This window comes from Archocentrus centrarchus, chromosome 11, assembly GCF_007364275.1.
Source record: "Archocentrus centrarchus isolate MPI-CPG fArcCen1 chromosome 11, fArcCen1, whole genome shotgun sequence".
Lineage (NCBI taxonomy): Eukaryota > Metazoa > Chordata > Actinopteri > Cichliformes > Cichlidae > Archocentrus > Archocentrus centrarchus.
In genome coordinates, this window is record NC_044356.1 from 8,968,323 (window position 1) to 8,991,862 (window position 23,540).

The 23,540-nt window shown below is 42.7% G+C and overlaps 2 protein-coding genes across 3 annotated transcripts; one reads left to right on the forward strand and one right to left on the reverse strand.

Annotated features, from left to right (window-relative positions):
• Positions 1-961: 961 nt before the first annotated feature.
• Positions 962-7,723, reverse strand: LOC115788161 (lamin-A-like). The gene is made up of 13 exons (XM_030741104.1): positions 7,557-7,723; positions 6,812-7,158; positions 5,175-5,331; positions 4,770-4,895; positions 4,513-4,683; positions 4,183-4,308; positions 3,707-3,927; positions 3,354-3,627; positions 3,150-3,257; positions 2,952-3,071; positions 2,751-2,807; positions 1,561-1,755; positions 962-1,415 (listed from the first exon to the last, which is right to left on the reverse strand). Exons 2-13 carry the CDS (start codon positions 7,147-7,149, stop codon positions 1,380-1,382), a joined length of 1,929 nt encoding a protein of 642 aa, XP_030596964.1. The 5' UTR covers positions 7,150-7,158; positions 7,557-7,723; the 3' UTR covers positions 962-1,379.
• A 4,439-nt stretch (positions 7,724-12,162) lies between these two features.
• Positions 12,163-22,539, forward strand: usf2 (upstream transcription factor 2, c-fos interacting). Of its 2 annotated transcripts, XM_030741590.1 has the most exons (11): positions 12,163-12,630; positions 13,332-13,375; positions 13,811-13,926; positions 15,251-15,370; positions 16,817-16,973; positions 17,076-17,163; positions 17,458-17,502; positions 18,402-18,460; positions 19,705-19,796; positions 20,241-20,369; positions 21,239-22,539. In XM_030741590.1, exons 1-11 carry the CDS (start codon positions 12,593-12,595, stop codon positions 21,326-21,328), a joined length of 978 nt encoding a protein of 325 aa, XP_030597450.1. In that variant the 5' UTR covers positions 12,163-12,592; the 3' UTR covers positions 21,329-22,539. The 2 variants fall into 2 exon arrangements, with proteins under 2 accessions (XP_030597450.1, XP_030597451.1); XM_030741591.1 differs by lacking the exon at positions 17,458-17,502.
• The last annotated feature ends 1,001 nt before the right edge of the window (positions 22,540-23,540 follow it).

Consider the following 23,540-nt stretch of genomic DNA (forward strand, 5'->3'; position numbering starts at 1 on the left):
ATTAATAGAAGTAGAACGCATAATCAAGACACTAGTAAAACTATTTTTTAAAACCCATTTTAAAGTTGTAGCTTTTCAATAAAGCAACAGGTTTGTACACAACTGGATAAATTAAAAATAAATAAATGTATAGTGAAATATCATATAGGCCTATTTTATATGCTCTTTTAATATCTGAAATTGAAACATAACTAGTATAAAGTACAGATGTTCAGAAACACCTCCACTAAAGGTTTTCCAAGGAATAATTCTTTATAAAAATGGAAGATGTTGTATCTTGGATACACAATAAAGCTCTTTGAGGTATATTTGTGATTTTGGACATTAGTTATAAATATGGATGATCTGATGTTCTTTTTCAGAGGAATAACATTTTCCTACTAATTAGTGGAGGAAAAGTATAAAGAAACATAAATGAAATATTCAAGTAAGGAACCCATACACAGAAGAATAATTGCACCTTATTGAGTTCTAATGCTGTGCATGAATATGACTATTGAACAATTATAATCCTTTTTTATTAGTTGTAGTATGATAGGAACCTAAAAGGAAATGTCATATTTTTCTTTCTTTAAATGAAATGAGCAGAAATAAAACTATTTGAACAGAACATTTTTCTCATCGTGGTTATTAAAATGGCAACAAAAAAAAAAAAAAAAATCAGTTAATCAATAATTACGCTTGTCTAACCAACACTTGTTTATGATCTTTTTATCTCCATTGAACTGGAGTGACATGCAGGGAACTCGAACCAAGGCTCCAGCAGAGGGGACTCTAGCCTTTGGTACAGGCTGCCTGCTCAACCAGGTGAACTATAACAACACCTTCTGTGACTATTTACATTCTATGGTTAGACAGCAAATACTGCAAGAAAAAGGGAACTATGAAGAGAGAAAAATACAAAAGGTTTCTGAAAACATGTTTATTAATTTTAGTACAAAATACACAATATTCTGTAGATCTGAAACAAGGTTGGATTCAATTTACCTTCAGTGTGGAAGCAGATTTGATGAAAAATAATTTAGGTAAAACTGTGATCACAACCCTGCTGTGTCAGAGTGTCTGTAGAGCATAATGAAATTAATTTGATTTTGAAAGCACTGTTTTTAAAATGAGCGAATATTAAAGTAACTGGTTTACATTTTCCAATCTTAAATGTTACTAACATAAAGAAAGTATCCCCGAATCAACGTTTAAATTCAAGAAAAATGATTCTTCATCATGCAAATGTGCATTATAAAAAGAGGTATAAAATATTCCTGCATTCGGTAACTTGAAACGTAATTCAAAGTACATGAACTGAGCTAAAAACTACATCAGCTGACTCAACAACTGGTAACTAAGAAGCTATAAAAACGTAGTGTTGTGAACCCAGGGCTTCACATGATTGGACAGCTCTCCAGTCTGGCTCCAGTCTGGGAAGGAATTTTGACAAAGTTAGAATTATCACACACACACACATATCAATTCAAAACTAAAAAAAATAAATTAATAAAAATAAAGCATGATCTTTACATGAAAGGGAAGTCATATATCACCTGTACGAGCTGCAGTACTCACCTTGCGAGGTGTGCTCGTGCTGAACACGTAGGACTGCGGCAGTAAACCCTCGGAGAGGCCTCCGCTGCGGTAGGAGCGGGAAGCAGAGGACACGGAGCAGTTGCTGGATTTGTCTGAAGGAAGTCCGCAAGAGCCGCACACGACTGTCCGGCTCCGCAGGTTGTACTCGCTGTCCCCACAGGTGCTGTGTGCCACCTGCTGAGGCACAGACCCAGAGTCAGTTTCAGAGCCTTCAGTCAGTGGATAGTGTGCTAAAATCGACAGTGGTCTCTGTATTTATTTAATTGTTATTCCTCCTCATTCATATTTTTCTAATGTCTTTGTCTCCAACTGTTTGGCCTCTGTTGGTTTCTTTGTCTTTTGTGTTTCCACTTCCTGTCTCATTTTGGTATTTGCTTTTCCTTGCTTGTCTCTTGGGATTTACTTCCTGTCTTTGACTTCCCACTCCTGACTCCCTGATTGTTTCCTCCTGTGTCTGTTTTCCCTCCTTTGTGACTGTCTGTCCCACCCTTATTTGTTTAACCTGTGTCTGCTGTATATATATAGATATATACTGAAACTATTTTTATACCCCCCCCCCCCTTTTTAATAAGAATATAAATATTCACTGTCAGCTGCTCTAATGTCAGATTTTGCTGCATTTTTCATTTCTTTAAAAACAGAGTGGACAGCTTTGGGCCTGTTTTGTTTATCAGTGTTTTATTTTATTTATTTATTTTACTTTTCTAGCTCTAGAAAGTTGTTTTGGAAACTATATTAGAGAAAATAATAGAGAAATATCCTTCTGTGATGATGAGGATCACACAATGGGGCTAAATTACCAGTCAAAGCCATTAAAATAACATGTGGATGCACACTGAGAGAGGATTTGTACACAGCTCTAACAATTATTATATTTGAAAGCTGACTTCACTGAGAACAACTTATCAACAATTTTAAATACCTTTATTATTGTTACCAAAATAAGACTGCGAATATAAACTGCACTCTTTGTTTCTATGTAATATTTAATGCTCAGTTTCATTGTTACCACCTCAAACAGTGAGACTGATCATTTTGAAATGTTAATTTCTGAATTAATGCTTCAGGGATGTGTTTTCTTGAAATGAATGGATTGCAAAAATGGGGAATGCTGCTAATTGGTGATCATGCCATTAAGGACATGGTTAGAAAACTGTCATTTCTCTCACCATGTCATCATCTTCTTCTTCAAACTGTGTGCGGGTGACCTTCCTCATTGCCATTTCCTGAAAGAAAAGTGTTATAGTCCTTATTTATTCATTTATTAAACATTAGGACACTTAACTTTTCACTGACTGTGAAAGCAGTGAGTGCTGATGTCCCAAGTGTCTTAGGGCAGAATAATATGTATATGACTTCATTTAAAATACCTCTCCACTAGCGCTGACCAAAGTGGTCTGGAAGAGATCTCCAGTCCCCCAGGAGGGCTGAGTCTTCCACACCAGGTCCGAAGGAGGATTATGGGTTCCACCAGAATTAGAGGCCCAGATCTGACCGCAGGGACAGCACAGAGTAAATTATTTGTGTTCGTCAGGTGCTTCTCATTGCTGAATAAAGTTGCTACTAACCGTGACCCTCTGACCGGCCTTCAAGGTGAATTTAGCTGGGAACTTGAAGATGATGGGAGTGCCAGATCCCAGCTGCCGCTTCACCTGCCAGTTCCCCAAATTCTGATCCTACAGGAGCAAGAGGATGGTTGGGTAAAAAGGTCAGAGTTCAAGGTCACAACAAACCGTAATGTAGCCATTCCACCTCCAACTTCACCATCTCACCTCATCTGCTTTGTTGCTGAGTCTCACATATTTCCCATCCAGATCCACCTCGTCCACAGTGACGCGTCCGCTGGCCGAGGCTTGCTGGGTGATGCGAGTGCGGGAAACGGCTCCACCTGCAAAGCTGGAGGCCTCGCTGTCGGTGTCATTGGGGCGGCGTCTCTTAGCGGGGGAGTTCTGAGCGCTGCAGTGGACTGATCGAGAGAGAGCTCCTGAAGTAGAGGAACGACTTCCTGCCACCCTGGTAGGAGGAGGACTCGGGGATAGACGCAGTCTGCAGGGAGAAACATGGTGATGATGTGATAAGAGTTCTGAACCCCAGAGAGGAAATGATCATTGTCATTACAACACACCTTTGCTCTTCTCCCTCCAGCAGCTTCCTGTAGGCACATATCTCCATATCCAGGGCCAGCTTAACATCGAGGAGTTCCTGATACTCATCGAGCTGCTGCTGCATCTGCTGCCTCATCTCTGCCATTTCCCGATCCTTCTCTCCCAGCAGGCGACGCGTGGTGTCCCGCTCCCGAGACAGAGCATCCTCGAGGTCCCTGATCTTTGCCTCACGAGCTGCCAGCTGCATCAAACCGAACAATCACACAGTTATCGGATCAAACAAGGAAGTCTGGAAAGCTCAAGAGGAATCAAGAAGTCAGGCAGTTAATATTTGAGCACATTAAACAAATTGTTTTTTTGTGTTTTAAATTTAAAAAAAGAAACCAGTGGGGTCTGTTTTTACTGTGTTCTAAAATGTGAAAAATGTCCCAAAGAGCCCCCCCCCCATAAATGATGCATGCATCCAATAAAGTGTGAGCAGTTTATTTGTAAGAACCTGTTTCTGTAGCTGGCTGAGCTGAGACGACGTGGACTCCAGGCGTACTCGGATCTGCTGGAGCTCCTCATGCGCAGCTCCAACCAGGTGGCTGCTCCTGTCTGCCGACTGACGGGCACTCTCCAGCTGATAGGAGATAAAACAGGACTGTAACCAAACTCCACGATACATTTGTGAAAATGCAAATCTCCTAAAACTCCAAACTGTCCTAGCAAAACTCCTCAGACTGCATTCATGTGTAACAATGTTTTAACTGGATATTTGTGCTGTGCAACAACACAGAAAACAAGTGTGGCAAAGCATCCTAATCTCAGTAATTTGATGGTCTACCTTGGCATTGTAGGTCTTCTCAATCTCATCCTTGTACATTTTAATCTGCAGTTCATGCTGGTTGCGCATCTCTGCCAGCGCCTCAGCCAGTTTGCTCTCAAACTCCTGCTGGTGGCCGTTATCCAGCTCAACCATGCGGGACTCATGGCGCCTCTTTATCTCCCGCAGTTCCTGTTGAGCATTTACCAGCAGTGATTTTAGGTACTTTTTAAAATCATTCACTGGTGATTAGAAACTTTTGTAAAGGGCACCCTGACCTCAGAGTGGAGGTTCTTCTGAAAGTCCAGCTCCTCTTTGAGAGTCTGGATGCGATTCTCTCCATCCACCCTCCTCAGCATCTCATCCTGCAGCTGCTTCTTGGCATCAGCCAAGCTGGTCTCCAACTAAGAAAGAAGCATAATGGACTGCATGTGAGTACAAAGTAATGCTGCAGAGTGGAAAATCAGTGCGGTAAGTGGGCAGGCAAACACGTGTGGAGGCCGTCCTTCAATCCCTGCTGAAATCTGAATCTGGATTCGCTGACATTTAGTAACAAAATGTGGAAAAAAGAGAGGAGGACGATGAGGGACAGACTGAGTTGCTGAGCTTGTAGGCTGGCTGCAAAAATATTGAGCCCACATGTGTTTCTACTGAGTTTAAATTGAGCGTGGGTTTGACTTTACCTTGGCAACCTGCGCCTTCAGGTCCCTGTTTTCCACCTCGAGGTTACGCTTCTCTCCCAGAGCCGTAGTCAGGGATGCATCCTTCGAATTAAGCAGAGCCTCCAGGTCTTTGAGCCTCTGCAAGGCACCTCCCAATTCTGACTCCTTTTTGGTGTTCCTGTGAAGACAAAAAAAGGAGGGTTAAGTTCTCAAAGTGTGGCCAGGGACATCCCTGGGTAATTTCAGTGCAAGCATGAAGGAAAGAATGCACTTCCTTACATTTACTCTGACATAACAGCTCAGAGTGAGATCAAAGGAGCATTTCTGATTCATTTGTATCTTTATTAGTCATCATAGCAACAATATCTGGACAAATACAACTAGCGTGAAGAAAGACTACCTCACAGATGGTTACGACCTTTTAACCAGTGCAGAAACACTAACACTTTCACTGTGATTCAAGCTTTGAGAACACAGAGTTTAAGAGTTTAAGCACTTTGGTGGATTTCTTTCAGTAAAACTGAGTTACTATAGTTTCCTTTACACACTCTAATGAAACAGATATGAGCTATTTTTGAATGAGGATGTCTACGAGAAACAGAAGCAGGGGAAAGACCTCGGCTCATATGACTCATAGACCACAGCGATTTGCATCCAGTCCCGTGGATCTGGTAGCCACAAGCCACAGCCGTTGGTGTTTAGCTGAGATGTTACTGTGGCAACGGCTTGGCTTTGCCAAACACACTGTGGCCATCGACTCATTATTTACGGAAAAATAATCCGGGAGCGAGTGGAGCTCTCTAAACACTGCCACGTATTGTGTATAATGATGACTTTGGTGAAGGAGGAGAAGCTGGGGGAAAGAGTTAGTCATCGGGCTCTGGATGTGGCAGCATGGGAAAGAGTTAGAGTCCGGCTCCAACTCTTTCCCAGTGAGCAATGAGGAGAGTATGCTACAGTCTTAGGGAGTGGCCCCAGCAGCAGGGTAACATAACTCTCAGTGCGTCACTAAGTTAAAGAGCATCAGTTATTAAAAACTAATGGGTAGCTGCTGATTTATACCCATTCACACATGCATTAAGGCACAAATGGGTGCCTTTAACTAACAAAGGTGAAAGAGGGGATTTCACATGCTTTGCAGCAGCCAGTCATCTCAGGATCACCAGATACTCTGCAGCGTTGTGAGCACTTCCCAAGAAGTGTTTGGTAAATCTGACTTCAGAGCTCGACCGTGTTGCACTGTGGGACAGGTGATAATTATGGGATAATAGTAACTGCTAATGCAAATATAGCACAAACAGAAAGGAGGTGTGAAGTCAGCAGACTGAGAAAAAAAATCCAAGGTGTGCTGAAATTAGATAGTAGAAACTAAAGGTCATACCACATTAAGTCTTACTGTAACAGCTCCTAGAATGAGTAAGGGTGAAATTTACAGCTTATTCATTTACTCCCACTTTCATTCTAAAAAAAAAAAAACCCTACATATCAAACACACAGGGGTGAGTTTAAATAATTCAGGTACCACAGATGACAGGGGACCTATAAAAAGTCCCCAAACCCCCTTTATTTCTCAGGTAGCTCCTGCAGACACATGCAAACACAGTGAACATTATATGAAGTGCTTTAAGATCCAGATTTGGACCACAACTATAACCCACCTGGCTTTCAGCTCCTTGTAGTCCTCTCGCAGCTTGCCCAGCTCCAGCTGCAGCCGTGCTCGCTCTTTGGCCACGGAGTCCAGAGTCTGCCGGGCGTCAGCCAGCTCCGTCTCATAGGCGGCCTTCAGACCCGTCAGTTCCCGGCTGACCTCTGTCTCGGACTCGGTGATGCGTAGACGCAGCCCAGCGTTCTCAGCCTCCAGAGAGCGGACCTTGTCGATGTAGACAGCCAGACGATCATTGAGGTTGCAGAGGTCCTCCTTCTCCTGGAGACGGGTGATCCGGTTGGGAGACATTGGTGTGTTTGCACCTCGTGGAGTGTTTTTGGGTGTCGCCATTGCACCTTTCTGAGTTTGATGTAAAAACAGACCTGATTATGATCTTTTGAGTCTATAGATTAAGTTTGAGCACAATAAAAGTCCAGGTTTTTATTCAGCATACATGTAAATACACACCCTTCAGCTTAATCCACCAGTCTGTAAAATGTTTTATGAATAAGATGAAAAAATATGCATTTAGTTTAAATATAAATGAGGCTCTGTGAACAGATTTGGCTTAAAGTTAAAAAGAAATGCAACTTATTGATTGTTTGCAAAGACATCCGGCTCTTTTGAGGACATTCACATTAAGCACACAAATGACAAAGCACAATTAATCAAAAGGCATGGGTGGGGTTAACGACTCCACCCAAAAATCAAAGCCATGTCCCTGCACAAAAGATACTAACTTTTAAAATTTGATTTACCTTTTGAAAGTTAGTGAGATGATGGAAAAAAGTCTGGAGATCTTTGCGGAGATCTTTGTGGAGTTCTTTGTGGAGTAGTTTGCTGATTTTTCTGAAGCAATCAGAGTTCCTCTTGGTTCTCCAGCTCTCTTCGGTCTCTTACTGCACTGTCTGCAAACCCATCTGAGTGCCCATGTAGGAAAGAATGAGATGGGAGGAGAGGAGAGGCTGGCCTCAAGTTTGGCACTTGGTAGGTGGTGTTGTTCCTCTCTCTGTCTCTCTCTCTGTCTCGCTGTAATGGGTGTACAGTCTGAATGAATGAGTCACCCTCTGCACAGAGCCATGTGATGTGTACAAGGGATAATTTTAAGCAGATCTGTTGGCTGAGACTTGAATTCTAGTCATTTACAGTACTTACTTCAAACATAAAGTTTAAACAAGCAAGTTATGTAAAAGTTTTTGTTTTTTTTTTAACCCCCAGATCACAGAGCTGGAGTCACCACATCCTGCCAGGATGAATTTATGTAACATCTTTTCTTAAATGTACAAAAATGTTGTATTTAACTGGTCAAAGGTTTTACAAATGTGTTTCATACCAAATCAGATCAAACCAGTAACTAAGAGATCCTGAGTCAACAAAAAAAAGTCATGTTTTATACTCAATCAGTGATTGTTTACTGGCTTTCTTATTTATTAGGATTTTTAGCCTACTAGACCTTAATGACCTGGGCTCAGGGACATGTGTATAAAATGATAAACTGATATAAGACAGGTGCAGTATGCAGTATTTTTGTGGTTAGTGCAGACCTCCTCATTGGCTGGAGCCTTTCTCTGTGGAGTTTGCAGGTTCTCCCCGTGTGCTCCGGTCTCCTCCCACAGACATGTTTGTCTGTAGGTGTTTCCCGTGCATACCCCACCTCTCACCTCTCAGCTGGGTTAGGCTCCTGTGACCTTAAGGTGGTTCAGAAAATGGATGGCTTGACAAATGGAGTGAGCATTTTACTAAATATCATAAACTGATGAAGAAACTGATGGAGATTATTCATTACCTGGTCACTTTATTAGGTCCACTGGTTCAACTGCTTGTTAATGTAAATGCTACATCTTGTCAGCCAATCACGTGACAACAGCTCAGTGCATTTAGGCACAGTCAAAACAACCTGTTGAAGTTCAAACCGAGCAGAAAATGGAAAGAAAGTGATTTAAGTGACTGAATGTAGGATGGTTATTGGTGACAACCTGGTCTGAGTATTTCAGAAGAGGCTGATCTACAAGTAATTTCCCCACACAGCCATGTGTACGGTTCACAGAGAAGAGAAGAAAAAGAGAAAACATCCAGTGAGCATCAGTTATTTTGGATAACATGCCTTGTCAATGCAAGAGGTCAGAGTGGAATGGCCAGACTTCTTCCAGCTGATTGTAAAGCAACAGTAACTCAAATAACCACTCGTTACAACCGAGTTGTGCAGAAGAGCATCTCTGAACACACAACACGTCAAACCTGGAAGCAGATGGGCTACAGCAGCAGAAGACCACGCCGGGTGCCACTCCTGTCAGAAAACTGAGGCTCACCAAAACTGGACAACAGAAGATTGGAAAAGTGTTGCCTGGTCTGATGAGTCTCGATTTCTGCTGCGACATTTGGATGGTGGGGCCAGAACTGGTGTAAACATGAAAGCATGGATCCATCCTGCCTTGTATCAACACTTCAGGCTGCTGCTGGTGGTGTAACTATGTGGGGAATATTTTCTGGGCACACTTTGGGCCCCTTAGAACCAACTAAATATTGCTTAGATGCCACACCCTACCTGAGTATTGTTACTGACCATGTCCATTATTTTATGACCACTGCGTGCCCATCTTCTGATGGCTGCCTCCAGCAGCAAAACACAGTGTCACAAAGCTCAGATCATCTCAAACTTGTTTCTTGAGCACAACAGTTCACTGTACTCAAATGGCCTCAACTGGTCAACAGATCACAGTCCAACAGAGCACCTTAAGATGTGGTGAAACAGGAGATTTGTGTCATGGATGTGCAGCCGACAAACCTGCATCTAGGGTGTGATGCTGTCATGTCATATGGACCAAAATCTCTGAGCACCTTTTTGAATCTCTTGAGACGCTTTTGCAACCCAGTAGTAGCAAGGCGTACCTAATAAAGTGGCCAGTCAGGGTTTTTCCTTCATACACACTTGCTTTTTTATCTTTCAGCAGCCCAAAGAAATATCACCCAAACCAGTGCTTTTAGTTTAGGCCATCATTTATTCAAGCATTACAAGCATTTGTATTCATGAATACGTCCACATACTAAAACGCTCATTCTGAGCTATGAAAAAGCCTTTAAAGAAACCTGTGATACAAGTTGTATAAAGTTGATTTTACAGCCTTAGAGCGTTCCTCTTCACCCTGTACATTACCGACTTCCAGTACAGGTCAGATCTGTGCCATCTTCAGAAGTTTTCTGATGACTCTGCTGTGGTTGGCTGCATCAGGGATGGTCAGGAGGGTAAGTACAGGGAGGTGGTGAATAGCTTTGTTGAGTGGTGAGATATGAACCATCTGCTGCTCAGTGTGAACTTCAGCAGGAAGAGAACAATGATCAGCCCTATTACCATCAACGGTCAGGACGTTGAGCAGGTGGAAACATACAAATACCTTGTTGTCATCCTTGACAACAAACTGGACTGGAAGGCCAGCGCAGAGGCTGGTACAGGAAGGGGATGAGCAGGCTTTATTTTCTGAGGAAGCTCGGATCCTTCAGTGTGTGTAGCAAGATCCTGATGATGTTCTACCAGTCTGTGCTATCTTCTTTGCTGCTGTTTGCTGCAGAGGTAGCATCAGAAGTGGAGACACAAACAAGCTCAACAAACTGATCAGGAAGGCTGGCTCAGTCCTCGGCTGCTCTCTGGACAGTTTCGAGGTGATGGTGGAAAGAAGGACACTTAATAAACTTATGACTATTCTGGACAACACTTCACACCCCCTCCATAATCTACTGGTCAGACAGCGGAGCACGTTTAGCAACAGACTCATTCAGCTCTGCTGTAGTGAGGAACGGTACAGGAGATCATTTGTACCAACTGTGACCTCACTGTACAAGTCTTCTTCTCTGTGTCGGGTCATTACTGTGTACTAGATAATTATACTTGTCCAGTAATGCCCACTATCATATGTAATACCACTATTACTGTCTATCGCACTCACCATTTATACATATGAGCATATATACATATGGCTTACTGTATTTTATATGCACTGACATTTGCCTCATCTTATTGGCTGTTTTTACCTTTTTATATATTTTGTGGTTTTATATATATATATATATATATATATATATATATATATATATATATATATATATATATTTTTTTTTTTTTTTTTTTTTTTTTTTTTTCTATATTTGTGAGTTTTTATCAGCGGTGCTGCACAGCATTGCCTTTCTGTACCTCGAGCTACAGCAATAAGTCAATTTCCCTCTGGGATTAATAAAGTGATCTATCTATCTATCTAATGGTAGATCTTAAGGGGTTAAAGATACGCTTGTAAAAGCTTCTTTTTCCCTTGAGTTGGCTCTAAAATCTGGCATTAATAAATACCTAATTTCCAGCAGATGGTTTTATAAAACACTATAACTTAAACTGGATTTTTGTTACAGACTTCAGGAGGCAACACCAATAATTTTCAATCATACTACACTGAATATTGTTTCAGTGGCCGGATTTGAACAGACCTGGGGGAAAATTAGCGAGTATTTTACAAGAAGATAGAAATGAGAGAAATCGGAGGGCACAGAAAGGTCTGATCATGTGTAAAACATGGTTTTAAATCTGTTTGAGGTGCTTTGTGAGGTCTAACAAACTGCAGTATGTTCATACTTTTATTTTACAGAGCGCTTAAGACATTATGCATCTCATAAAGGTGTATTTGTTTGATTTATTGCATTTATTTGTGAATTAAATCAATTGTAATAGAAAATCAGTCTTGATCTCAGTTGCGTGGATCAGCTGCCGAGGACGTCGCGCCTCCTGCCGCTGACGGGCAGCATCGGCTCCGACTGTCTGTCTGATGGAAGGCCGCCTGTAAGGAGACAATAACCCGGTTTAACTGTGTGTGAGTCCCTCTGCAGCGCAGCGACACGCAAACTGGGTTTTATCGTCTGAATTTCGAGTAAAATTGGCACCACAGATCCCCGCTGTGTTAAAAGCACGCGAGCCTCGGCGTCGCCGTGTTGCGTGAAATGGACCGTTTTTGTCATGTGGTTTATGGGAAAACCCGTATTGGATCTCTGCGGTCACCTGGGCAAAGAACCTGAAAAAAGTGCCACTGAGGCGCTGGTTGACTGGGAGAGGAAGACCACCGTAAAAACGACCCTCGGGGACACAAATAAACCACTTAAACCCAAAAGGAAACCCAAAGGCGAAGAATCCGCGGGTAAATAATTTTAAATCCAGAAATGAGCAAAGAAATTACAGGAAAATCCATCTCTATCCAAACTCTCAGCGCGCGGGGAGTCACGTGAATACTCGATTTCCGAAATCTTACAAAGCCAAAGTAACATTTATAGCAAAAAACTGAAATTTTCTTCCGTGAAAAAGCGAACAAACTAATCCACTCCGTGTCTTACTGAGCGCATGTCGCAGCCGCTTTGCGCGGACTAACTGCAGCTGTGCGCCGAAGGGCAGCAAACCGAGGACACCGAGCGCAGAAAGAAATCCATTTAAAAGCAAACTGAGCTCAATCCGCGCATTCAGCTCAGAGTTTAGAAGATAATAACGCTCCTAACCCCGGACTCGGAGCAGTATCACCGCCTCCGCGAAGTTGCGCAAAAACCCGGACTGTTTTTTTTTTTCCTTTTTTTTCCATTTCCCGCACAGACGCAGACAGCTCCGTCCTGCTCTTCGGCGGCCTCCATTTTAGCTCCTTGCCCGGTCGGCGCCTCACGTGTCCTGGACTGTCTTCCTCACATGACCCGTGTGTTTGTCCCCGTGATCAGCGCTTCCATCTCCGTAATTCTGTGTCGTTGAATATCGGCGTTTTACACCCGCGAAAGCTTCATGGATATGCTGGAGCAGAGTCTGGACAGTTCGGCGAGGTGAGAAGCTGCTGCCCGCTTCCTGCTCAGACATGGCTCCACCACGGCCTATAAACCCCTTTTTTTTCCCTGCTCCCTGCAGCGCGGAGCTGTTATTAATCTGCCTTCTCGGGATACTTTTAATATTTGTTTGGTGCTGGCCCTCAGCGGCTCTGCACTTTGCTGAGATGATTTCCGCACACATTAAGACGTTTGCAGCGAAAGCTCTGCGCCCTTCTCCAAATTTGTGCGCTTGTTTCATTTAATACACAATAAAAACAAATGCACAGCTGCACTTTGTGACTGTTGTTACAGTAACGGCTCAGTGCACTGTGCTGTGACTGTAACTGATGCAGCCCTTTCATGGTTAAATGCTTAAATTCAAGTACATCAGGGCGGTGTTTGGAGTATTATTTACATTTATGAAGTTTTTCTGTCCACATGCAGCTAATCACACCGGTTAAACTAGACCTTTAAGAGTTCAATAATTCCAAAATTTCCCCTAGAAAGTACAGATGGACCCACTTAAGCCAGGCTTGCACACCAGTAATGTTTCATTTTATTTATATCCTTATAATTATCCCCTTAAATAACCACCTGGGGGCGCCCCATTCTCTCAGCTGGTTCTGGAGAGCTGCTCTGCATTCAGAATATATTGATGATAAATTTTATTTCTGAGAAATGCTTGAAATTGACTCACCGGTGCTCTGTTTTTGTTTTAGTCACGACAAACAGGAAACCGAGGAGGTGGTGCAGCTACAGGAAGGTGGGAGCATCTTTTCTTGTAATCCACATGACTGAAACAAATATCTGATTCTTTTTTTTTTTTTTGCAAAGACACATAAAAACTGACTTTATAGAGTTTTTCCAGGCTGACAGTGCACAGAAGCAAGATTGGTCTGGATAAATTTAATGCAAAGTCCTGGTATTACTTTACCTCACAAAACTGGGGGCATTTTCCTGTTATTTCCTTGCAATTAATGAATAAAAATGCATTTTATGCTCGAGTGCATGAAATTCCAGTCAGAAAAATAAAAGACTTTGGGAGGAGGAGGAGGAGGCCAAAACCTGTTTGGACATTTTTTTGCATGCAGGAAAAACCAGACTTGCTGCTAAGCCAAAAAGGCGTGCACCTGCATTTTCATGGCCTCGCGCTGGTTTAGTGTCACAGGTTTGAAACGTGATGGTCTGTGTGTCACAGGGGAGGCGGTGGGGGCGGACGAGCAGACCGCAGTGACCATCGCCGGGGTCCCTCAGGCTGCATTTGCTGACCACAACGTGCAGTACCAGTTTCGTACAGACAGCAGCGGAGGACAGGTGAGCGTGGACAGCATCTCCTCTGCTGGCTGATTCGTCATTTGTGCTTCATATAATCAGGACTGAGATCTTTTCTGCTGTGGCTGCAACAGCAGATCTGCTGATATTGGTAACCTGGTAACTGATTTTTGGCAGCAGATAAGATGACGTGTGTGCTGGTTAATAAACCTTTAACGTATAGCTGTCCTGGGATCAGGTAACACTGTCAGGATATCTTTGGAAGAAAGCCGGTCAGTCGGGCAGTTTTGGTTTCAGTTGACATGTTGAGGGCAGATGTTTGGCCTTGTGGATCTCATTGTCATCATTTCATCTTGTTACCTTTTTACTATCCATCACAGTTATTGTTAAAGCTACGGAGTCAGCTACGGGACCAAATCAAAGTCAGGGCGTCACAGAGCCTGAGGTCATTGAACGAGGGCACCGCTGCCCGTCTCTGGGTCACTGTGTAACTAACGTTCCAGCTTTATGCTTGATTGATAAGCACCTGCAAAATTAGCCATAACTTTTGTTCCCACTCCTGGGGATTTGTATATTGATATTTTGGGGGTACATGTTGCGTATATTTGAATGTTGCGGGGGTTGTATCAAGAGCAGTGTAATGCAGTGATTACTGCCTTGAGTGACGGATTATCTCAACAGCTTTCTGCACTCATATTTTTCTGCAACAGTATTTTTATTTTGCATAGAAAAGCAAACATAAAAGAGCAGCAAAGATGGTAAAAAGAGTAATTCACCCACAACGCTCACCTCTGTGCTGTCTGTTAGAAGATGCTGCATTTATTTAGTTCTCACCCACATACTCATTATACACATGCATCTTATATCTGCCACGCATTGCCAAATAATCCACCAGAGACTACAGATCGTTTTTGAAGAGGAATTGACTGCGTGCAGATCACTGACAGTTGATATTTGTTAGTTTTCACTTTCTATAAATCTGAAAGTGCTCAAAGGTGTGTCTAATTTATAGCACAGCAACAGGTTCTGACTACAGGCTACACTGTGCGTGATAGTAAGTAAGGAAATCATTTACAAACACAACAAGTTTCGCAACCAAAAATGAACTTCTGAACTATGGTAACAAAGAGTTTATGACAGGCTGTGAACAGCAACAGTGGCTGTAATTGGATCACTGTTGCCATCTACACAGTATATATATCGTGCTTGGCAAACAGTGGGATTGAAACAGGAGAAGAGTGAGACAAATGCAGACAAACTGAACAGTATTTAAGTGAAGTGAATGAAACTTGTGAGGTTAACATATCATTGGGCAACAAAATTCAAACACTCCCTTCGCTGACTTCATGCTCTCCTCTCTCTGCAGGTGACCTATCGTGTGGTTCAGGTCACAGATGACCAAATAGAAGCAGCAGCTGATGGGACCGGAGCCGTCAGCGTCGTCTCCACTGCAGCGTTTGCTGGAGCCCCTCAGGCAGTGGCGCAGGTCAGTTAGCCTAAGAGGATGATCAGGGTGCAACAAAAGGATGCAAAAAAAAAAAAAAAAAAACTGCAGTCAAGACGCAGCAGCCATCAGTGCGCACAGGAAGTCACAGAAACGCTGTCGTCCTTATCTGACTGATCTGTCAGCTTGTGGCTGCGTACGGCAGGATGACTGATGCATGTAGGGGACTGGGTCACTGTGACGTTAACCTCTTCTGCATGAAATTTCATAGGACTATAAATATCATGTAAAGAAGTTTATATGGTGAGGTCTGCAAACATTTGGGTAATGACACCATTTTTATAATTTTAGCTCTGTGGGTCACCACAGTAAAACACGGGAAACAACCATGAGCGTGATCGGTTTCTATTTGGTGGCCTTCAACAAGAACAGCTGTTGCTATTTTAAAAACAAAGTATATGCAAAAGTGCACGAAGAGAAATCTGCAACACCGACACACGACAGGATGACACAGAGCCCGGCCAGCAGTCATGCACGTGTGCCGTGACATCTCAAAAACACAAAGGGCTTGCTGCTGAAAACACTCTTACACATCCTAAATTTATCATAGTGGGGAAAAATGATATGCAAAGCAATAAAAGTGAAAACCAGTTTGTTTGTAACTAAGTATCAGTTTCTTTACAGAGGTGACATTTTAAGCCCCTGCTGGTATTAAAAATGTAGATGACATCTGCAACAAAGGAAAGCAGTGCTGATGCTCAGCGTGTGTTAAGCATAGTCTGTATATCAAAGATGGACATGGCCACAGTGACATCACCTGTAGGTTAAGGAGCTCCCATTTTGATTTGACCTAGATTTTAGCAAGTTTTTTGGCTGTCAGCGAATTGGTTTTCTACTGGCAGAAGTGACCACATTTGTACCACAGGGTGGAGCTGTCTTGGTCAGCAAAGTCCATCACACAGACGCAGATACTTGCTAATTAGTTCTCAATAAAATACTAACAGAATACCAGAATTTCACTCACCAAAACTGGAGCATAAACATCTCAGAAAGGCTGTTAGTTAATATCACTAACAGCCAAGAGCCTTTCTGAATATAAACCTGGTTAAGATGTCCAGTTTACTGTCTAATTAGCTTAAGTGCGACCTAGCTCACAGGTGTTGGATGCAGTCACCTGTGTTGGCAGCAGCCTCATCCTAATGTTAAGCCTTAACAAAGTTTAAAAGGATGAGTTGATCCTTTTTTTCTTTAATGGTGTAAATTTGGACATTTGATCATGGGAGTATGCAGGGATGGACTTACTCTTGGAGCCCGCCTCAAGTGGCCATTAGAGGAACTGCAGTTTTTGGCACTTCCGCTTTGTTTTAGTATGATTGTCATAACTGTGCCTTTAACTGTGTTCCTGCACGGTTTAAACAGCTGAGCTTCATCGTGTTATTGTTCTGAGATGATTCCTGCTGTTTGAACGGTTTCTCTCCAACTCTGCAGGCTGTCATCCAGAATCCTTTCAGCAACGGCGGCAGTCCTGGCGGGGAGACCGTGGGAGGGGAAACACGGTTTGCTTATTTCCCCGCAGCCACCGTCAGCGATGGAACGGCCGTGTCGGTGCAGGCCACTGCCGACCCAGCGATTACACAGGCAGGAGGTGAGAAAAGGTTCCAAACCCTTGAATAGAACAGGGTCACCTTGTCTTAAATATTAGATACAGGAGAGAATTAAATGCCTCGTGATGTCTCGTCAAATCCAGGACAGTTTTACGTGATGATGAGCCCCCCAGAGGTGCTGCAGACGGCAACCCAACGTACCATTGCGCCACGCACACACACCTACACTGCGTGAGTATAACTTAAAGTTTCACCACACACTGATCCCCCCCCCCCCCCCCCCCCCCCCACCTTCCAAAATAAAAGATCAAATCACCATAACTCTCTTCACCCGCGTTTCTGGCCGACTTCTCACTTTTCCCTGTAAATCTACACTGGATTGGATGTACTTTGCTTCTTCCTTCCCTTCTTGGCGTGATCAGTCTTGTCATTGTGTGTAAAATAAATATATACTAAAAAAGAAAACAACAAATCCATCATTTAAAACATCCAACATACTCTGTCCTACTTACCTGCCATCCCCAGAGACCTCGGTGAAAGCGAGATGTTGCAGCATGGCAGTTCAAACTGGTGAGAAGAACTTTCACTTACGCCCCCCCACCCCCACATCATGTGTCGTAGAATCAAACGTTTGGTGGTTCACTCATCATCCAGTAGCATCCTTGTATCTGCACATTTATAAAGACTTTTTTCTGCATTAAGATACGAGGATTAAACTGGAGTTTTGGCCTGCCTGTGCCTTAGGATAATACCTGCAGGTTTAGCTCCGGTGTCAGTGTTTCCCACAGATTTAAATTTCCATTTGGAGTTATTGTGATGGAAAATAACGAGGACAGCTCTTTGCAGTTGCAGTCTAAGGTGGTGAGGTGGGACTACATCCAGCAACTGCAGGAGCTCCTTTCTTTTGAAGCAGCTCAATCATATTGATGCAAATTAATTACCAAAAATGCTAAAATGAGAGGCCAAATAAACTTACAGGGCCATTATTATACTTCGGTATTACCTGGAAGGCTGCCTATGTGGGATACTTAGGCAGCCTTCCAGGTCATAACTGTGTGGGAAACACTGAGCTTTGGTGTTCATTCTGTGACTGTGTCTCCCTCAGAGGGGGCAGCAGTGAACCGTACTCCCCTTTTTTAGAGCCTGGATCCTTCAAAGGGTGCAACTCAAAGAGCCTCCCCTCAGAGGACTTAAAGGAACTGTGCCTGTCCTCCACATGTGGGAGTCCAGGCTGACACAGACCGTAACATTTTGGTGTATGCGAGGGGTTCTTAACAGCTCATAAAAGCTAACTAAAATAATTTTCTACTAAAAACCAGATGGGTTGTAGTTAACATGCCTTCCTTTTTTTGTTAACAGACTTCTGGGTTCCAATTTTGGCATATTAGTATTCAGCATCATCTAGCTTAACATTTTTATTTAAATCCTTATTTTTAAATTTGTGATTGTTTATCTTTGTGCCTGTACAGGAAAGTAGATGGTCCACGGGCACCGAGGGATGAGAGGCGAAGAGCACAGCACAATGAAGGTGTGTGTGTGTGTGGGGGGGGTACGGGTTTTCAAGGCTATCACGTTCATTTTTAACTATTTAATTTCACGTTCCTAAGGGAAGACCAGATTTAATTTGAGCAGCTAACGATGTCACATCAGTACCATCAGTTCATTCTAACCATAAATAATTAAAAGCAGGGTATTTTAATTTGATCCTTTATTACAGTCACAGATTTATTAACATGTAGACATTTTTTTTTGGAGACTTCTTTGGTTCCTTTGTTTTTCAAGTGTGGATGTACTCAGATTAGCCACAACATTAAATCAAATCTGTGTGCTGGGATCTGAGGAATTACTAGGCTGGGACAACCCGCTGGGCTCTTTGGCGTGTTCCTCGTGCTGTTCCTGAGCAGATTTTCTGGCACAGGAAGGCATCAAGTCCTGCTGGAGGAGGCTGCTGCTGTTGGGGAGTGCCATTACTGTAAGGGGTGTGTTTGGTCTGCAGCAGTATTTAGGAGGAGGGTGGTACATGTCAGAGTAACATCCACATAAATGGCAGGACCTGCAGATGGTCAATGTTACAGTGTAACATGTTACATTTTTCAGTAACAGAGTAATATGAGTTACTGAACTAAACTCACTAATTATTTTACAGTTAGAATTATGTCGTTACTTGAGTTGCACACAGGAAAAACGTATCAGGCAAAAACGCTTTTAGCTTCCTGCGAACTTGCAGTACAGTCAGCTGATTTCAGTTCACGTGCATGAAGGAGGAAAATGGTGTAGCGATCTACAACTTTAGAGGAGTGGAGATATGGATGTTACTTTTATTTTTATAGCACGAAAGGACAAGAGTGCAAAGTGCATCCAGGACAGAAACAAGTGCATCAAACTGCTAACAGGACATCTGCACAGACGGCGTGCTCACACAACGATCCCAGAGTGATGGCCTCAGCCCAGCGGTCAGAGCTTCACCTTCATCAGTGATGAGTAGTCAGGGTTACAGCCTCCGTTTCTACAGTAGAATCGCTGCAGCGAGCGCTTTGAGCTGGGCTGGTTTTCTACTTTGCTTTCTATTGTCAGCTTTGCATTCATACGCAACACTAAAAGAAAGATCGTATGTGCGTCCTCATTTGGCCCGGGGTCTGTGTTGCTGTGTGGAACCTGCAGCCTCAGGTTTATATTGTTTTGCTATATTTATATTGAGTAACACTGATCATCTAATGGAGGTTTAAATGTTGTGGCTGTATGTAAAACTGAACCTCATTTCTTTCTTTGCAGTGGAGAGAAGAAGAAGAGACAAGATTAATAACTGGATTGTCACGCTGTCAAAAATCATCCCCGACTGCAGCGTGGACAGCCGAACCGGAGCGGTGAGCGCCGTCTAGAAAATGAAGCCCGTGTATATTTTGTATGATGGCGTAAATGGTGATAGATGGTTGGCGGAGCGCCTGTGGTTTAGATTAGATCACCTCTAAAGGTCAGGGGGAATTTTCGGCCACACTTCGAATGTGATCTCATTTGGTCTGAAAGCAGCTGTTTCATGTCTCTTCACATTCAATTTCTGTGCATCCTGTCCTTTGACTCAGTGCATGCCTTCATAACTGATGCTGAGTCAGATTGAAGCGCCAGGCTTTACTGCAGCCAGGGCCATGTGGCAGTGCTTATTTCACTTTATTTGATTTTGCTCAGCATGCAGCAAAGTGTTTATATGGAAACACTGATGAAATGGCCACAATGGGAATGAAAAACTTGGAGGTTAGAAAGAAAAAGATGCTAATGAAGGAGCTGCTGAGTCCTGTTTGTGTCTTCCTCAGAGTAAAGGAGGCATCCTGTCCAAAGCCTGCGACTACATCCGCGAGCTGCGCCAGAATAACCAGCGGCTGCAGGAGAGTTACAAAGAGGTGGAGCGAGTCGAGATGGACAACGAGCTGCTTAGACAACAGGTTAATGTCCCATCATTCCTCCAGTGCACACATCCATATAAGGAAAAAACAGACCTTGCATTGATGGCACGTTAAAGGTCACTTTGCATGATTCAGAATCCAAAATGATTGTTTATTCATTACTGGGCTGTGGTGAAGCCTTCAAGCCAACTTTCCTCTGATTTTCTACCCCTTGCAAACAGAATGTGGGCGGGGCCTTTATCCTCACAGCTAAAGCGGTGCTAATTAAGGTGTACTGTGTCTTTGTGACATAACAGAGAGCCAAGAGTAGAAAAAACTGTCTGAAACAGAGTGTTTAAAGCAGTGTGAAACCTGAGCTTTTAGCTCGCGGGGGTCACTCGGACATTCACTGACTTCATTAGTTGAAACTTTGGGGTTGCGTCGGGAGCGGCATCGACCCACTGTGGCGACCCCGTGTGACAAGCGAGCAGCCAAAAGTAGCTTCTTTTCAGGCTGTTGCTGTGCTCTAGTTCAGCTAGTACACTAGCTTGTGACTGAACTCAGTTCTGCTCATTATGAATTTTATCTCTTTATAAGCTTATTGGCGCGGCCCTCCACAGCAGCCCCAGATTCTCACGCAGCCCCTTCGGAAAATTAACTGCCCACTCGTTATCTTGACTGTATGTAAAGTTTGATTATGTAACAGCTTCAAGCCAAAAAGCCTTGAAAATAATCTGCAGAGTAGTGACTAATAGTGGAGACATTTCATCTTTGCATCCGAAACAGAGCGAACAGGGTACAAGTCAGGAGATAAACTCTGACAAATCAAATATGTCCTTTAAAAACTCCTGCAAGGATCCCTGATGGGTGAAATTACATTCACAGGTTCTCTCCTTTTCTGTGTGTAATAATCTGTCTTATGTTTTCAGATTGAAGAGTTAAAGAATGACAACGCGCTGCTTCGAGCACAGCTGCAGCAGCACGGTATAGAAATCAATGGAGATGCAACACCTCAGTGACTGTGGACTAGACAAGTGCAGCATCACAAACACAGTGTCGCATCCTCCCACTCAGCTGAGCGACACCAGGAGAGGAGAGCGGAGAGAGAAAAAAAAAGAAGAAGAAAGGAGACGATTCCCACGTGAAATTGGACCAGAGAAACACAAACACCGAAGGACCGCAAACTTCAAACGTCTCCCCGAAAAGCTGAACGCTCTGAAATCCGTTAACCGAGTAGCTAACTGAACCTCTCACTTCTGCTTCGAGGAAATCGACCTCTGCACCGCACCGCCGCGCTCGCGCCAAGCTTTCTTTTTACTTTAAATTATGAACCTGCAACAGAAATTTTATTTTTACTGCCGTCACCTTTTTATCATGATGCAAACTCCTTCCATTTTTTTTTTTTTTTTGACATGCTGTGTTTGAAAGTGCGAAATGGTCCCATTTTGATTTAATTTATTAGTGCTTAAGGAATGTGTACACAGAAAAAAAAAATATGTCTCCAGAAATGAACAAATAATGAGCAGATCAGATATTTTGATCCTGCTCATGACTGTTACTAAGAATATTCTTACTGTCGGTGGAGCTTTTGTTTTATTTCTGCCTCTCTGCTGTTCCACACACCAGAGCGAGCTCACAGACATCGTCCAACTTCATCAAACCTATAATAATTTTTGCCCGAGTGTGGGTCACTTTGACATCGTGGGCGTGGAGGTTTTTATTTTTAGTGTAAGGCCTTAATAGATGCCTGCTGGAGAGTCTAGGTGTTAACAAAGCTCAGGTAATTGGGAAGATGCACTGGCGAGTGGTTCCCACGTTCAATGACGTCCTTATATAAAGAATTTAGCTCTCGTGTGTGTGTCCCCGTTACGTGCAGTGTACAGATAACAGATGATTTTTCAAGGTGAATCATCTCAGTCGGGCATTAAACCATGGTTTGGTTGTGTATCTGCTTAATAGGTCACTGGAATACAGGTGAGAGCGTGTGAGGTGCTGGTTTGAAACCATCCTCTGCTCTGGCCCACCAGTCCTGCTGCATTTTGGTGACTTTTTCTTTTCCCTTTATTCCTTCCTGCTCACACTTTGGGAACCACTGCTGCTGATTCATGACCACAGAACAGCCGTGGTCAGGGAGGGGATTAGAGTGATATAGTTATACCTAACTAGATTTTTGTCTACACTGAAAGTCACCACAGCATGGAAATATAACCACTGGCATGACTAATTCTGATACTACAATAAATAAGTATTTATACCTGAGTGTTGTTTATTATACTGGGAATATGAAGAAGGCATTGTGCAGGTACAATGAAACTTAAGGTACAATATTTATATTTTTAGAAGTTTACTTGTCAGCTTAACTCCCCTTCTCTCACAAACACCCTGAAAAGTCATCACCATCCAACAATTATCCTTTGCTACAATTAAACAAATTCCACTATTCATAATTAACCCAAACACACACACAAAACAATAAAAATATATACATAGTGTTCTCTTCATGAACTCAGTTTCCGTGATAGTCTCTATAATGTATCTCTAACCTCACAAGTCATGAGTTTTTCAAATGCTGCAGCTCCATCCCACAGGCCCACTCTTGGACTGAGGACGCTCCTTCTTTGTCTCGCCCTCACGCTGTTACTAATGAACAGTTCTGTTTCTTACTTTATGCTCCCTTGAATTTTAGATGGAAATATCGCCTATAAATTTAAGTGGAAACTTATAATTTAGATTGTAAATTAAGTTGTCCAAAATTCCCAACAAATATAGCAAAAATAATTAGTGGATGCACTCATTAATTGGCCAAACTAATCAGATTATTTTTTAATTCCCTGCTCCTGAAAACTTTACTATTTTGTAGCTTTGCAAGTTTGGGAGATTTTTCGTCTTTAATTTTAATATTTTTATGTAAACTATTCATAATTTTGCAACATGAGGTAAGAATCTTAACAACATAAGCTGATGCAGTAAGATCAGTTTGATGCTGCTGGCACATTAGTACAGTTAGTCTTATTATTTTGCGGGTTTTTAGTAATTTATGCTCATTTGGCTGGTTTACACTTAGACATGTATGAAGTCTTTTCCCTTTGCTTAAGCAGAATAAGTTAAACACACAGTCAGCTGCTACAGTGAGTTCTGTCACTTAAGCAGATGATTTCTTCCTTGAAATCTGAATCTCCGTAAACGCCATGAAGGGATTTTAATTATTAAAGCGTTTCAGTCCGACTGTGT